This window comes from Agelaius phoeniceus, chromosome 10, assembly GCF_051311805.1.
Source record: "Agelaius phoeniceus isolate bAgePho1 chromosome 10, bAgePho1.hap1, whole genome shotgun sequence".
Classification (NCBI taxonomy): Eukaryota; Metazoa; Chordata; class Aves; order Passeriformes; family Icteridae; genus Agelaius; species Agelaius phoeniceus.
Genome location: NC_135274.1, coordinates 6,453,368 through 6,469,874, shown reverse-complemented (window position 1 = coordinate 6,469,874; position 16,507 = coordinate 6,453,368). Strand labels below are relative to the sequence as shown.

The 16,507-nt window shown below is 46.5% G+C and overlaps 1 protein-coding gene across 2 annotated transcripts in view; it reads left to right on the top strand.

Annotated features, from left to right (window-relative positions):
• Nucleotides 1-296: 296 nt before the first annotated feature.
• Nucleotides 297-16,507, top strand: part of RYK (receptor like tyrosine kinase) — a 54,513-nt gene continuing 38,302 nt past the window's right edge. Inside the window, exon 1 of one of the 2 annotated variants that reach the window (XM_077183740.1) lies at nucleotides 297-692. In XM_077183740.1, coding sequence (XP_077039855.1) covers nucleotides 410-692 — 283 coding nt within the window. In that variant the 5' untranslated portion in view covers nucleotides 297-409. The remainder of the gene's footprint in view (nucleotides 693-16,507) is intronic. The other variant, XM_054639272.2, reaches the window with a different exon arrangement.

Here is a 16,507-nt window from a genome sequence, read left to right as displayed (position 1 = left end):
CCTCACCCCTGGAGGTGTCCAAGGAAGGCCTGGACGTGGCACTCAGTGCCATGGGTGAAGGGTGACACGGTGGGGATCGGTCACAGCTCGGACCCGACAGTCTTCGAAGTCTTCTCCGACCTCAGTGATTTTGTCATTCCGTGACGGGCCCTAGGCAGAGAGCGGGGAGGCTCTGTGTCCCTCCTCCTCTTCCTCCCGGCGCCGGGCGGGATGCGGGAAGAGGCGGGAAGAGCCGTGAGGGGGATCCCGCCCCTCCCGCCCGCGCTCAGGGGCCGCCCGCGGCGGCGGGAGCGGCGCGTGCGCGGGGCGGGGCCTGGCGGCGGCCGCGCCGTGCGAGGGTCCGGCGGGGCGGGGGGGTCCCGCCCGCTTCCCCCCGGCCCTGCGTCCGTCCCTCCGTCCCCGCGGAGCGATGGTGCCGCGGCGCCGGGAGCCCGGCGGGGGGCGGCGGGGCCGGCCCCGTGAGGCGGCGGGGGAGGCGGGCGCGGGGCCGCGGCGGGGCCGGCGGGTGCGGGGCCCGCGCCGCCATCTCCTCCGCCTCCTGCCGCCGCCGCCGCTGCTGCTGCTGCTGGTGCTGCCCGCCGGCGTGCAGGGCCAGCCCGGCCTCGGCCCGCATGCCCCGGACTGGCCCCCCAGCGGCCCCGGGCCCAGCCTCAGCATCTACCTGAGCGAGGAGGAGGTGCGGCAGCTGATCGGTGAGTGCGCCCCGGGGCCCGGGGGCAATGCGGGGCTGAGGCGGCGGCAGTCCGGCCGCTCAGGAGGGGCTCAGGGGAGTTCTGCGGGCCGGAGTGCAAGTTTAGGGGGCTGGAAAAGGATGGGGAGCTGTGGGACCGGACTGGGAATGATGGGCGTTAGCAGGACCGGAGGTGGCTGTGGGATCCGGGGGGAATTGGGGTGTCTGTGGGAATGCTGGGAGGGAAACAGATCTCGGATGCTGGGGAGGCTGTGAGTGGGGATGAAGGATCTCCAGCTCATGAGAGGATGGGGGTCTGTGAGTCTGGAGTGGGGATGGGTGAATCCAGAGATTTGTGTGGGTTCTGTGGGAGAGGCTGCGAGCAGGGATGAAGGAGCTGGGGCTCGGGAGGGTTGGGGGCTCAGGCACTGGGGTGGGGATGGTGGGTGTCAGCTGGACCAGGGCTTTGCTGGGGGGTCCAGGAGACGGGGGGAATGTCTGTGGGATGCAGATTTGGGGGTGCAGAGGAGGATGGAAAGGGTTGTGAGTGTGGACGAAAGACCTGGAGCATAGGAGAGGATGGGGAACTATGGGACTGGGATGGGGATGGGTGGTCCCAGGGATCTGTTGGTTTTGTAGGACTGGGGTCGTGGTGAGAATAGATGAGTCAAAGGGGTCTCTGTGCTGCTTTGTGTGTGTGTGTGTGGTTAGGGGAAGAAAAGGCTTCACCCTTATGGTGAGGGGCTCCCCAGATTGGAGCAACTGAGGATGGTGTCCTGTGGGAGCAGGGTAAGCCCTGGCAGAGGTGAGCTCAGGCCCATGATTTAATTAGCCCGGCAAGCGACATGCAGAGGGCAGAGAGGAGACCTGGCAATAATTGGGTGTGTGTGTGTGAAAGGAATCTTAATTTCTAGGCAGGCTGACAATTGCTGCGCAAGGACTTGGAGGCAGTTCCTGAAGTCCCCCATCTGGCCCGCCGTGGAAGGCTTTCACAGGAGTTCTGTGCTTGGAGAGTCTGACTTAAACAAAGATTTGTTTTCTGTAGGCTTTGCCTTCCATAGGCTCTTGTTTAGAGTTGGTGGCTGGAGTCTCAAAACAAATCTGTTGGTGTCCCCAGTGATTTGCTTTTCCCAAGTGCCCTGTATCTCTGCAAGCTGGAAAACTGGCAGTGCGAGACTTTATTTGCGTCAAATGGACAAAATAAAAATATCTCCAGTTAATTTGCACTCCATGAGCACACAGCTGACCCAAGTCAGGGGATCTGAGCACTGAAGAACACTGTAAACATTTTTCCCTCATGGTTTGCCCTGGTGATCAGTGTCCTGCTGTTGTCATTTGTATGTGGCACGTGCTTGCTGCCAGATGCTCTGGTACAGATAGAGGGTGAAAATGTCTGGCTTGCTGCTGAGCTGGGATTCTAAATAAGTAGTTAATCTTGGGAGTACTGAATGGTTTGAGCTCTCCCCTGTCTAGTGCCTGAAGTCTCTGTTAGTTGGATTTGTTCAGGCTTCTGTGGCCCACTGGCATAATTATTCATCATGGAGTAGCAACTGAGGAGGCAAGATGTGCTGTTACTATTTTTTAAGCTAAATTTCTTCCTCTAGCTTCCATTATGGGTGTCTATTACTACATGGCTGAAATCACTTACTACTCTGTGACTGGTTTATATCACTTTTAGTATCTGACATGAATGATCTATTCTGCCTCTGTGACGCCAGAGATAAATTGGAATCTAATGTGGAGGTAAACTGGGACTTCCTTCAGTTAGTGGGGTTCAAATCACTGGAAATCTGTTGCAAACTAAACTTCCACAATCTAAATTGTGTTGTTGGCATGAGCAGAATTTATTTTAGGGCATCTCTACATGTGCCCTTGGCTGTTGGTGAGATGACGTTTAAGGAGGCATTTAGACACAGGCCAATTTATCAATAACTTCATGTATTCTTTTGGCAGAAGAAAATCCAGAGACAGTTTTGTTCCAGGTGCTCACGATTCTGGAAACAAAGCCAGCTTTTCACATGTTCCATTTTGTAGTATCTGATTGGGATTTACAGATTTACATATAATCAAGTTCATGGTTTAAGGTCTCATACTGATGTGTGAACTTGCAAAGGGCAGTGAGGGGGTTCAGCTTCTGGAACTTCCCTGAGAAAAGCTGTGGTTCAGCAGATGCTGGGATAGTCAGTCACGGGGGATAGGAAAATGAGCTTGCTTGTGAAGTGAAGTGTTAAGTTCACTGAAGCTGCTAATAGAAACTGGATTCTTTCACCTTTTGTCTCTAAACAATCTCGTGTCTGCTACTGTCTTGCTGTGGCTGAACAGAAACACTCAGATTTCCTTCTCATCAACCCAAATGTTACATGGAATTACTACAGTTACTACAGCCCGTGCTGTTTTCATGCTTCTAAATATCACCCCTGTACATCTTTAGGTGACAAGTTTGATTAGGAATAAATGTAAGCCCACATGTGGCTGCTGAATCAGTCACAGACAGCAGTGCAGAGCTGGAGCATCCCAGGGTCTGGTGGGAAATCTGTGGGGCCATATCCCCATGTGGTGTCTCCATCAGCCAGGCTGACACGGTTCAGTGGAGTGTCTGGTGCTGCTGCTTTCCCCAGACCCAGAGTTCAGTGTCTTGCAGAACCATGGGTTGTGTTTTAATCAGGCTGTGGCTCTTGGAAGTGAAACAGGAACTTGTTGCAGATTATTTGTGGCTGCTGTTCTTTGTGGCACAGAGGAAGGACAGAAACAGTGATTTACAGTGAAAACTGCCTGCTCCTTTCCTGTGTGCTCACGCCAGATTTCCACCGTCGGGCTGTGGAATTCTGACCATGTGTCTGCCTTAGGAGGAATTGTTTTGTAGTCTTCAGGACTTTATGTAGAAGAAAACCAGAGGAAACTGGCTCGTCTTGTTGTGTGAGGTGGATTTTTATTTCGAAACACTGTGGAGTTCTCAGGGTCTGAAAGCAGGACTTGCTGTAAGGCAGGCATATGGTGTCTCTGTCAGAAATATCCCTTGCCATTCCCATGGAAAATATTCCCAGCCATCCAGACTACAAGCCTTTGGGAAAAATAATCTGTGGTTTTCACATAGTTGAATGTGTCAGATTCCACTTACACCAGGCAGGATTCAGCACTAGAGGGGATGGAGTAGGAAGGAGTTAGCTGAGGGGACTTGGTTGAGGTGACTCCAGCGATGGCAGCAGGAGCCTGAGGTGTCAGGGTGAGAGCAGTGGGGAGGGACAGAGTGAGGGGGAGTTGGGGAGGAGGAAGGGAATTGCTGCTTTTTGGGGAGAGACATCCAGAGCACCACAACCATGTTAGGGGTGTCTGTGAACTCTCTTAGCACCATCATCTGTAGCTTTTTAGAGCTGGTTCATCTGGAGACCCTTTTTTGGGCCTGTGCTTAGACCTGAAGAAAGTTTTGTTAGTCTTACCTAGTGACTGTACAGGTGTGAGAGCACCACCTGATCCTGTCCCTTTTTCCAGTGACCACCCTGTGGTGCTGAACATGCAGGTGGTGTGGAGTTAGTGATGAGTTGCTCAGTAGGAGGTCTCTGCTTGATTTAGTGACTTTCATTGCAGTTTTCCCATGAAGTCAGAGTGTGGTGTTTGCCCCATGTTGAAATGCTCCATTGTTGTGCTTTCACAGGATCCTGGGATGTGAAGGCTGGTACATCCCTGTTTTGCAGGTACAAATCTAAGGTTTAGAGAATAAGGTAGAAAATACTCATTATTATTAGATAGATGGCTTACTTTACTAATTAAGGATTGGATCTAATCTGTTTCAGAACACAATGTTATTTGGCACTTTGTGCATTCCTGGTGTATCTTTTAGACTTTGATTGTGAGTTCCCAGCAGTTCAGCCTCACAGGTTCTACCCTCTGATTCTGAGGACCAGAATCAATAGCTGCCTGTGAAAACTTGGCTTAAGCAGTTTTCCTGGCATTGCATGCTGTTCTTTTGCAGCATTCATGGCAGCAGGAAGGTGCTTAAGCAGTGAGGACAACCCTTTCTGTCCCTGCAGGGGTTTTTTTTGGAGACTACGTGCCTTTCAGCTGTGAAATTGGTCTTGTGGATAGCCCTCCTGTCACATGGCTCTGGATCTTTTTAGGAGTCTGGTCTGGATGTTAACTGAGACTTTAGTCCCATGGGGGGAAAATACCACCACATTATTGTGTAACTAAGGGCTATCAGAATGCATGTATACAGGGGGCTAAATTAGAATTGCAGGGGAATTTTAAAGTCAGAAGTCCTACAATGTTTACATTGAGTTTCCAAATTTAGTGTTCTCTGGCCTAGTTTCTTCTGAGCAATCACTGAATGCTGTCTGTTGTTAGTTTTATATTTGCACTCACTCAATTACGGAGTTAAATTAATTTCACTTATGTGACTTGTACTTATGTGTTCTAGAATTTCATTAAAAGCCATTGTGCAGTTTACTAAAATGAGTTGTCTGGCTGCAAGATGCACCATCGATGCAAAATCTATTACAGCAGAGGGTTGTTTGTTTGGTTTGTAAATTGAGGTGGTGACTCACAGGGTGGTTGAGGTTGGCAGGGACCTCTGGAGGTCATCTGGTCCCACCCCTTGCCCAAACTGGGCCACCCAGAGCTGCTTGTCCAGCACCACATCCAGGAGCTTTTGAATGTCTCAGAGGATGGAGACTTCCCAACCTCTGGGGGCAGCCTGTGCCAGTGCTCAGTCTCCCTCTCTGTATGAGTTTTTCTTGCTGCTCAGGCAGACCCTCCTGTGTTTCACTTTGTGCCTGGTTTTTGGATCTTCTCACTGGGCACTGGTGGGAAGAACCTGCTTCCATCCTTTCTGCACACACCTTTGAATATTTATATACATTGATGAGATCCCCCCAAGCCAGCTCTTCTCTGGGCTGAATAGCTTCAGCTTTCTCAGTGTCTTCTCATGGTAGAGGTGTTGCAGTTTCTTTAATTCCCTTTGTGGTCCTTCACTGAGCCCTCTCTTGTTGCTCTGTGGCTCTTCTCTTGGGAAGCCCAGTGCTCCAGGTGTGTTCTCACCAGGGCTGAGCAGAGTCCTGGGAAATTAGAGGCCAAATTCAATGTTGTATGTTAGAAATGGAGTCTAAGCATCATCCTGTTGCAGCAGATGATAATTGTCTTCATTTTATACTGTGAAACATCTTTGTTGATGTCACTGTTTTGGGGAGTTGGTCACACACAGGAGTTCCCATCAAAAGTGCTTTATGGTACTTGCACAGCATCTATAGTGGCTGGAAATCCTCTTGTTCCTTTGTTGCCTGATTGTTATGAAAGGGAGCTGAAAGTGGGTATTCTTTGTGATTCTTGAAAAGCTTCAGAGCCTTGTTAAAATCCCTCTCAGCCTGCCTTGGACAGAATCACAGCCTGAAGCACCACCAGCCAGCCAGTGCTGTGCTCTCAGTGAGGGCTGTTAGCAGCACCCAAGATCATTTTCCATGGGAGTTGGGGAACTCACAGGTACTGGAAAAAATGCAGCAAAGAGCCTCTAAGGTTGCAGGAGGATGAAGGAGATGTCCCCCAAGGAGCAGATGTTTGAGTACCCCAAGGTATAGAAGCAGGTGTGTGTGTGGTACAAGAGTTACAGTTCAGGTTCAGGTTCTCTTGTATATGTGTTCTGAAATCTTCATTTCACAGCTTTTAAGTGCTTGGCTTTGAAGAACAGAAGCTTTTTGCAGGCTGTACTTTTTCAGTGTTCCACATGCCTGTCTTTGCAGGAGTACAAAATCCCACTTCATGGCACCAGTAGAAAGGGAAGATTTACATAGGTGCACACCTGGATGGAAAGTGCACTTCTAATCCTGGCAGACACCACACACTGAAACAAAACTGAACTGCTGAAAATGTTCTGATATATCCAGTGAAGTGCAGGTGCTGTTTTTAGGATAATAATTCTGTTACCTTGCTCTGTAAAGTCCTTTAGCTCACTGACAGACTGTGATGGGTGTGCAGTACGGTGGGTTTGGGATTGTGGGTGAGTTGTACCCAGCCTGCTCTGGAGCTGTGGGGCTGGGGACAGGCAGATCTTTGGGGCTGTGCAGCAGCAGCAGCAGGTTGAGACAAGTTCCCTACAACAGCATGTGTTCATTCTAGAGCCTCCCATTGTGCCTGGATGTCTGTCTGTCTGATTTACCTGTGTTCCTTCTGGAGCCACCCATTGTGCCTGGGTGTCTGTCTGTCTGATTTACCTGTGTTCATTCTGGAGCCTCCCATTGTGCCTGGGTGTCTGTCTGTCTGATTTACCTGTGTTCCTTCTGGAGCCTCCCATTGTGTCTGTCTGATTTACCTGTGTTCATTCTGGAGCCTCCCATTGTGCCTGTCTGATTTACCTGTGTTCCTTCTGGAGCCTCCCATTGTGTCTGTCTGATTTACCTGTGTTCATTCTGGAGCCTCCCATTGTGCCTGTCTGATTTACCTGTGTTCCTTCTGGAGCCTCCCATTGTGCCTGGGTGTCTGTCTGTCTGATTTACCTGTGTTCATTCTGGAGCCTCCCACTGTGCCTGGGTGTCTGTCTGTCTGATTTACCTGTGTTCCTTCTGGAGCCACCCATTGTGCCTGGGTGTCTGTCTGTCTGATTTACCTGTGTTCATTCTGGAGCCTCCCATTGTGCCTGGGTGTCTGTCTGTCTGATTTACCTGTGTTCCTTCTGGAGCCTCCCATTGTGTCTGTCTGATTTACCTGTGTTCATTCTGGAGCCTCCCACTGTGCCTGGGTGTCTGTCTGTCTGATTTACCTGTGTTCCTTCTGGAGCCTCCCATTGTGCCTGGGTGTCTGTCTGTCTGATTTACCTGTGTTCATTCTGGAGCCTCCCACTGTGCCTGGGTGTCTGTCTGTCTGATTTACCTGTGTTCCTTCTGGAGCCTCCCACTGTGCCTGTCTGATTTACCTGTGTTCATTCTGGAGCCTCCCATTGTGCCTGTCTGATTTACCTGTGTTCCTTCTGGAGCCTCCCATTGTGCCTGGATGTCTGTCTGTCTGATTTACCTGTGCTCCTTCTGGAGCCTCCCACTGTGCCTGGATGTCTGTCTGTCTGATTTACCTGTGTTCCTTCTAGAGCCTCCCACTGTGCCTGGGTGTCTGTCTGTCTGATTTACCTGTGTTCCTTCTGGAGCCTCCCACTGTGCCTGGGTGTCTGTCTGTCTGATTTGACCCAGTGACATGGTTCATGTCCATATTGGGGCTTCTGAGAATGAGCTGCAGTTGGGGCTCCTCTGTCCCCTTCCATTCTGTTACCTCCCCTTTAGCTTGCACACTTCCAATAACAGTGCCATTTCTTTGGGGATGTGTGAAATTGTATAATCCACTGCAATATTGGTAAAGCTTGCAAACCTGCAGAAGAACAAGCTTCTAGAAGCTTGCAATAGGCAGTGGAAGGCCTTCCTCCTAGAGGAGGCAGCCTCTGGCCTGGATTAGGATTGCTTGGAACCATATTCTGTGATGCCACTAAGGCAGAAGTCTGAAATAAATTTCAGGCCTTGTGTGAGTTGATCTGCTCAGCATTGCTGAGGTGGGTGGTTGAGTTCTGAACCCTGCTTTACCACATCAGCTGATGTGTTGGGATTTACAGTGCTGAGGGCTCTGTCTGAATCCTGCCTGGAGAAGGCTCTTTCCTTCTGGAAATCCGTGTTCAGGGGGGACTGCAGGGGTGGAGTGCAGCTGGGCTGCCTGGTGCAGCTCTGTCTGTGCTCAGGCCTGGGAGGAAACAGCCATTTCAGCTCCCCAGAGGCCAAGGTCTGTCTAGTGATAAATGTTTGTGGCTCTTGTAACATTTGTGTGTCAGGGACTTGGAAGAAACCTGACCTCTGAAGGCTGTCCTGGTGGTGATGAGGGGAAAAATTCCCGAAGCTGCATTCCTCATTCCTGTGAGGAGGACTTTACACCTGCATTCTGTTTGGCAGCATCCTATTTATCACTGCTGATTGTTTGGTCTCTTTCTCCCTCCAGTGCACAGACAGAATGGAAACGAAAGAGAGGAAATGGAGGCACAGCTCCCTGCATGCATGAGAAAAGCCAGCAAGAAAGGCTCAGGATACTGAGAGGAAGGCAGGGACCGAAACTGCTCCCAAACACCACCTGCGCAGAGGGAAATAAAGGAGATAGGGATCATGTTCACAGGCACAGAAAATCCCAGGGTGGTGTTTTCCTGAGAGTGGGAGCTGTGGAGGCAGCTGTACTGTACACCCTGGCTATTTTAAAGCTCGAAGCCTTGTGTTTTTCTCCTCCCCTTCTGCTATTCACAGTTGTGTTTGGATACTGGAAAAGCTGAATTAATGAGACAAATTCCAAATGTGTTGATTCACGGTTGTGCTGAGCTTTAGTGAAATGACTCGATGACTAATTCCTACCTGAAACTCTCCAGACTGGAATATCGTGGAGGCTCCTACTTCCCTTGCAGTGGAGTCAGATTTACTCCTCTGTACTTTAGTGTGCAGGATTGAATCCTACTCGAGGTCTCAGCCATGAGAGCAGGGAGTACAGGCTGAAGTGCATTTAATGAGTTGTGCCTGTTGAATTGAGCTCTTTTCCCTTTTTCCCCCAGAATGGCAGCAGCACCAGCAGCTCCCATGTCGGGATGAATGCTAACACTCTCTGCAAATGCCTTGTGATGGCACAAAGGGCTCGATGGCAGAGGCTTCAAAGGCATTATCCCTCTTCCATCGCTGCCTTTGTCCTTCTTTCAAGCGGATAACTCACATATTTGCACTGACTGCTCCAGAGAGCTGGGAGCAGAAGCAACAGCATGAAACTAATGTGATGCTTTAGAATTTCCCTGCCACTTACTGGGTGTTGAATAGCTGTAATTAAATTAACCAGAATATTGATTTCAGCATGCTGCTTGGGAAAGAGCAGAGCACAAGCATGGGAGCTGCAGCTTGGAAAGCTAGAGCAGGCTGATAAACTAATGATGGTTATCCTCTCCAATCTGGTTGGGCCTTTATGAAATAAGTTGATGGCCTTGCAGAGTAATTCCTAATAAAAGAAAAAAATACTAAGCTCTGTAGGTTTAGAGATGGCCACAGGAGTGAACAGACCTGGCTTGGTTTGTTTAGAGCTTGGTTTTGTGTTAAACAATCCGTATCACTCTGATCAAAGTGTTCAAAGCATCTCAAAAAGATGTGGGCAGTCCGTCATCCCTTCAGCAATCCCTTTGGGCACAGAACCAGCAGTACAGACTTCAAAGATGAGGGGTCTGAAGTGGTTTTTTTTGGTGTTTTAAAAACTTTTATTCCATTTTCAGTCTCATATAAAAAATAATACAAATGTTACAATTCACAACATTACAACCAAAACCCAACTGTTTCTTAGTTACAATACACTATAAACATTTCTTAACCTATCAACTTTTACCACACTATCTTACAAATAATTTAAAATCAATCATCTAAAATTACCTCTCCTAAATCCTACTAAAATATCTTTCATAGTTCTATTTCTCTAAAATATCTAATATTTTTACAAAACCACCTTTTAAAACTTATTTCTAATTCTGTTTCTCTCTCAACAATATTTATCCTATTCCATAACATTTCTAAATCAACATTTCTTATCTCAAAATTTACATACAAATACACACTATATGAACCTTCAGTCAAATTTTAAATATTTTATATGAATCCATTTCCCACATGATGCACTGAGGGAGGGGGTGTGTCTATTCTTCCTAATTAATATTAAATTTATTTGTGCTCTGTCAGGTACTCATTACTGGAATAGCCTTGGCACTGGCCCAGACACTGTTCTGGAGGTGACTTAGGGTCTTGTCTACAGGGATAACTAAATCAACATGTGGGTGCATTGCTGTAACTAAATGAAATAAAAATACAATGGCACAATTTCTCTGGGTAGGTGACACTGAAACACCACAAACACATGTTACTCATGAGCCCAAATGACACCTGGCATACCTGTGAGGTGGTGTTTTAGCTGGGAAGGTGACAGCAGCTCCCTTCCAAAGCTTTGGGGCACTACTGAGCATTTGATCAGAGATTTTATTTTGAGAGCAATGCTCTTGGCAGCTGCAGTTCATGAGAAGGGAACCTTTTTTCTATTTTCAGTGTTTGCTTTCATTCTAATTCAAAAGAAGCATCAAACTTCATATTGCAGTAATTATGAGATTTGCCATAGCTGCTAAGTTAAATTTTTATTTCATAAGTACACTTAAGAATAAAGTTCTTTTATATTGTTCAACAGTTAGATTTATTTTTTGTATTACTGAGTTTCCTTTCAGTTGCTTCCAACCCTGTGCCATTCCTCTTCTCACTTGTCCCATTTCTCCTTGCCCTGTGTGTAAATCCTTGCCACTAATTTTCCTCTGCCTCCAAGTATCCATTTTGTTCATCTCTGCTGCATTTTTTCTTTGGAATTGGTGCTTCAGGTAACTCATGTGCACCATCCTGCCTACTAACAGCAACCTGGCTGCTGTTCTGGTGAGTTTTCTAGGTTTTCTTTTTTTTCTTGCAGTGGCCAAATTTCATTTAGAAAGGTGTTGTCAGGAGCAGAGTTCACTTGCATTTTGCTCTGAGGTGAGATATACAGTTTTGATTTAGGTTTTTCTCCATCTCCCCATTAAGAAGGGTCATTTAACTACTTCTACAGACATTTTTATATCCTACCTAGCAGAGAAGTCGAGATTTTTTTTTTCTGTAGGTGAAGGAGAGAAGAACAAGCAGGTGGTTGAAATGTAGTTGTTGCTGTTCAGAGACAAATAAATGGTAAGCAGGTGGGTTACAGGAACAATAAATATCTTCTATTTAGTATGGATGGAGTTAAATATTGATTACTTCAGCAGGTGGCATCTCCTAGGGGAGCTTCTTCCTGTGGAAGTGAAGTCCTCCCTCTGACTTTGCAAAAGGCCTTTCAGTGGAAAAAATCCCATTTGCCCGGGGTGTTGAATTTGCAAATTGTATTTAACAGTATCAATGAGGTGAATTGGGGGTAAACTGCCTGTGAAGATTTCACAAGGACTTAATGAGAGCTCTCAGCGAAGAGTTTTTCTCCCATTTGCTGGGTGTTGGGAAGCTTCCTGCTAAGATTTCCTGCCGGGGAGTCTTGGTTGGTTTTCAAGGATGCATTAATTGCCTTGAAGTTATGTTGGGTATTTCCTCAAATTGAATGCCTTGCACGTTGTATTCCCCCTCCAGCTCATGAGAAGTTAACTCTGCCCAGGTAACCAATAACCACAGCCCATGTTCTCTCTGCTGCTGCTCCTTGGAGTTGGGTGAGCTTGCAGAGGTGTGAGTATTGCTGGGTTTGTGCTGCTGCTTTATTTCTTGGCTTGACACTGATCACCATCCTTGGACAGTCCCTGGTGCCTGTGTTAGGAGACTGAAAAGCTGCTTCTTCATCATCTCCATACTGCTGAAGCTTTAACTTGTTTTTGCCCTGATTTATTTTTCATCAGTCATCTTTTCCACAGACTCCCAACGTGTAAGGTGTTTAAAAAACAAGTATTTCAGCCCAAAATCCTGCCCAGCAGCTCTAACTGACAGACTGTAGCTTTGTGGAAAGCTTAAGTAAAAATGCAGGTGGAAGGCTGTGGTCAGTTACTTGTTTTATTAAAGCAAAATTCACTTTATTATTGTATACACTGGATATGCACAAATATGATGTAAGTAGCTTTTTGTGTGTCAGTATTTTCAGAGGCTTAGTATTGCATTCCCAGTAGTTTGCTATTTTCTAAACTAAATCGATCCATGTGGATCAGTTTGCATTTTTTTCCTTGTATCTTTGAACTCCCAGCTGTAGTTTCAGCCCTGGGCAAAGCTGATTGTTGAATTAATTAAGTACATTCAAACTAATAAGGCTTGTTCTGGGAACGTGTTCTTTCTACCCTGTTAAAAAAAAAAAAGAAGCTTCAGTAGTCAAGAGCTGATTTTTAATTCTGCAGTCACATTTCCTTCTGTTTGGGCTGTATTTTCCAATTTGCAGAACGTGCTGCAAAACCAGCAAAGTTTAGCATTTAAAGTCAGTGTTTCAGACTTAGGGGGGTGCACTTTAAATGAAAGGAAAATTGAGGTAAAAAGAAGCTGTCTTTTTCAGCAAGGTAAGTTATCCAGTGCTGGGAGAATCCAGTGTGTTTGTGGAGTGAGATAAGCAGGCTTGGGAGGGAGTGGTGTGGGAGGGGTGTTGAACCTTGGGGTCTGTCCTCTCTCACATGAGTGTTCATCCTGGCATGGAAACCTCTGCTGTGGCCAGAGGACTGACCCACATGAGCAGCTCAGGAGCAGAGGCCTCATTCTCTGGAGTGCATAATAGAACAAATAAAATATTTATATAGAGATCATAACTCACTGAACTGTGTAAATCTTGCCTTTAATTGGTTTCAGTGGCTGTGAGTCAGGATCAGGAGTGGCTCTGCTCTGGGTGGGCTGTGGTGGTTTGATGTCACACTGCAGAGATTTCTCAGCTGCTGATGAAGAAACTCTTTTAAATTACAGACTAGAGCATTAAGAAAACAACCCCCAATTTCAGTCATTTCTCTGCTGGGGAGCCACTGGACAGATAATTGTGAGCTATTGTTACCAGACTGCTGTTAATGAAATGCTGCTTTTTGCAAAGCAGCAAATATAATGGGAAACTCTTGCATTGCACACTCATTTTGTATCTCCCCATTTAAGAGAAATCTGCCAGAATTATGTTATGCAGATTTCAAGTGATTTAGTAACAAAGTGGAAACTCAGGTAAGAGACTTTTAAACACTGCTGTCATCTTTAAGAAGAATATGTTAATACTGGTGCATGTTGCAGGATATATTTTCTTCATAAAAATAAAACCCACTTTTCCCATGATGGCAGAGGCAAGTTTCTTTTGTATATTGTGCTTAAAATGAAAAAAAGAAAAAAAAAAGAATTGAAGCTAGACTGCATTTGCACAAGGACATTTGAAAAGAAGTATTTTGTTAGGCTGCTAGGCTGACATGATTCAATTTTGTCATGAGCACAAGGGCTGCCCAGCATCCTTGGCATCTAGGAATGAAAGTTGGCCTCCCCCCTTCCTTTCTGAGCTTCTTCAGATGCTTTGTTATGTTAAACAGTGCAAAGAATGACAGACTTTCTCTGTGCTGCTGCTTAAATTTACCTTTTTGTTTGCCTTCAACTTTAATTTATTCTTTCAAGTCTGCGCCCAAGGTACAAAGATGGGGAAGTTAATAATGAGATTTAGAGGTTGCCTGGGTAAAAGGTTGGTGGTTTTGCCTCGAAATCCAGCAGAGCATTGCTCTGAACTGATTTCATGTGTGTTGGTGTAGGTTAGTCAAGTCCAAGTAAGGAGAAACCAGATCCTTCTGTGCTGTGCCTTGTCTGCATATGGACTTGTTTAGGGAGCTTTGCCAAAGCAAAGCTGCAGCCCAGCTTTTCAAACTGGTCAGAATTGATCACCAATATTCTGCTTAAACCAACAGAAGCTGCTTTTCCTCCTCTGTGTTTTGTGATTTTTCTTTGTAGGGCTCTCTACCCTTTCTTTATGTTTTGCCACTTTGCCTAGAAAATTATTGAGGACCTGTCAATTTCCTGTAGCTGTTTGTGTTACATCTGTGTTTTCCTCCTAGAGCCACCTGTTTTCTCCTTTTATTATTCCTTTTAGGATATAAAACATTAAATCCCTCTTGGATTTACCCTACATAGTGCAAAGGAAGAATTGAGCACCTTCAGAGGAACCCAGCATCTTGCAGAATGACATTTTCTCATTTCTCATTTCCCTCCCCTCACCCACCAGTAAGGAGGCTTAGGTTTAGTAGTTTACTGAGCATTCTTGAAATCTGAAACAACTGAGAAACTAGAACTTGTTTCTCTTTTCCTCTGCAGCCTGCTACCTCAGCTGCTGCATGTTATGCTGCTGCTGAGTTTGGAAGAGATTTACACTAAAGAACTGAAACATTGGGGTTGCTGCTTTAGGCTGTGTATTGGCAGTGACCTGCTTCATTTGATACCATTTTTCTAAGCTACCCAAGTCCAAAGCATGATTTGGAAAAACCTTACAGCATCTGATGAAGTCACAGGACTGTTCTAGTGTAAGCTCCATCTAAGTGCTGCTGCAGTCTCACCCTCAGTGTGGGATGCCCCTGGGCATCCTCACTAATCCAGGGAGTTCAACTCACTGAGGAGTGTTCCCCCACTTGTTTTCTCTCCCAGCTTGACTCCTTGCACTTGGCTTGCTGAAGGCTTAAATAAGGAATGTTGCCAGGCTTGTATAAGTTTGCAAGTCTGAAGGAAAAGGGGGAAATGCAGAATTAAAGCAGTTCTGATTTCAGCTGTCCCAGTGAGACTCAGATCCCACACCACAGCTCTGGCTCTCCCTGGTGTTCTCTGCAGTGCCCTGTGTGATTCCTGACCTGGCTGTGCCTTCCCCAAGGGCTGGTGCAGCCCAGGATCAGCCCTGGGCTCCCCTGTGGCTGCAGAAAGAACACGCTTGCCTGCCTGGCTGCCTGCCTGCAGCACAGGCTGGGGCTTTTTCTCACTGGCAGGTTCAGCTGCAAAGTTCTGTGTGTTTTGCTGGCCTGATTGAGATAAATTATACAGACAGAGTGCTTGGGGAATTCAGGATTGAGGTGGGGAGGTAGTGAGGGGATGAAAAATTAGAAATGGAAGGATGGTCTGGAAGCAGATCTGTCCTGTGGTGGATTGGAGCTGGGGAGATGGGAGCTTGCTTGTCTGGGGAGGACCCTGGTTCTTAGCTGTGCATGGGAAAAGGAATTTTGTCTGATTCACTGATTGGAAGAGATGTGCTAGAGGGGAAATGTTTTAATCATTGATAAGCTTAAAAGGGGAAATGACTGTGCTGTATTGAAACTAACATTTCCCAAGGGTGTATCCATCTGTTTCCAGGCTTGGAGAAAACATTGACCCAGATTCCTAGGAGAAAAAGTATCTAGTGAGAAGAGATTGGGAGATACTGCCTGTGAGTTTAATCACAGAATCATGGAAAGGTTTGGGTGGGAAAGGACCTTAAAGCCCATCCAATCCCACACTCTGCCATGGGCAGGGGACACCATTGCACTAACCCAGGCTGCTCCAAGCCTCATCCAGCCTGGCCTTGGGACACTTCCAGGGATGGGACAGCCACAGCTTCTCTGGGTAACCTATGCCAGGGCCCCACCACCCTCTAAGGGAACAATTCCTTCCCAATATCCCATCCCTCTGGCAGTGGGGAGCTATTCCCCCTTGTCCTGGCACTCCAGCCCCTTTTAAAAGGTCTCACTCCAACCTTTTTGAGGAACTTCCTGAAGTTTGTGACCACGAACACTGGAAGCACAGAGGGTCTGCTGGTAAAGTGTCATTGTGTCCTTGGGTTTGAGTCCTTCCCTAGGCAGTTTCTTTAGCTCCCTGATGGGAACAGGACTCTGAGCCAGACAATCTTCTGCCTTTTTGTAGAAATTCAGAGCTGTAGTACAAAACCTCTGGAATTATTTTTCTATGCCAGTCTTGAAGCATAATATTTTGAATACAACACAGCATTGATGCTCATGAAGCTCTAACATTTTGCTTGTGAAATTCATATAATTAGTGTCTCCTATTAGTGTGGAGCTTTTTCTGTTAGTACAGGCACAAAACATTGGTGTCCTATAAAATGGAACTACTCAGTGTTGTACCACTATTAAAGCTTAGAGGTTTGATTTTCTGTTGGGTAACTTGGTTTTGTACACCTTTGGATGATATTGCACATCAAGATATTTCTGGCAGCTTCAGTTAGGATTGCATTTTATATTATTCTTAGGAAACTGGGTTTTTGCAATAGGCAATTTTATTGCTGTGTACCTGTTTGATTACAATGACCAGATTCTCTGCAAATTTTCTATTAAATCAAGGATTATCATCCTGAAATTTTTGA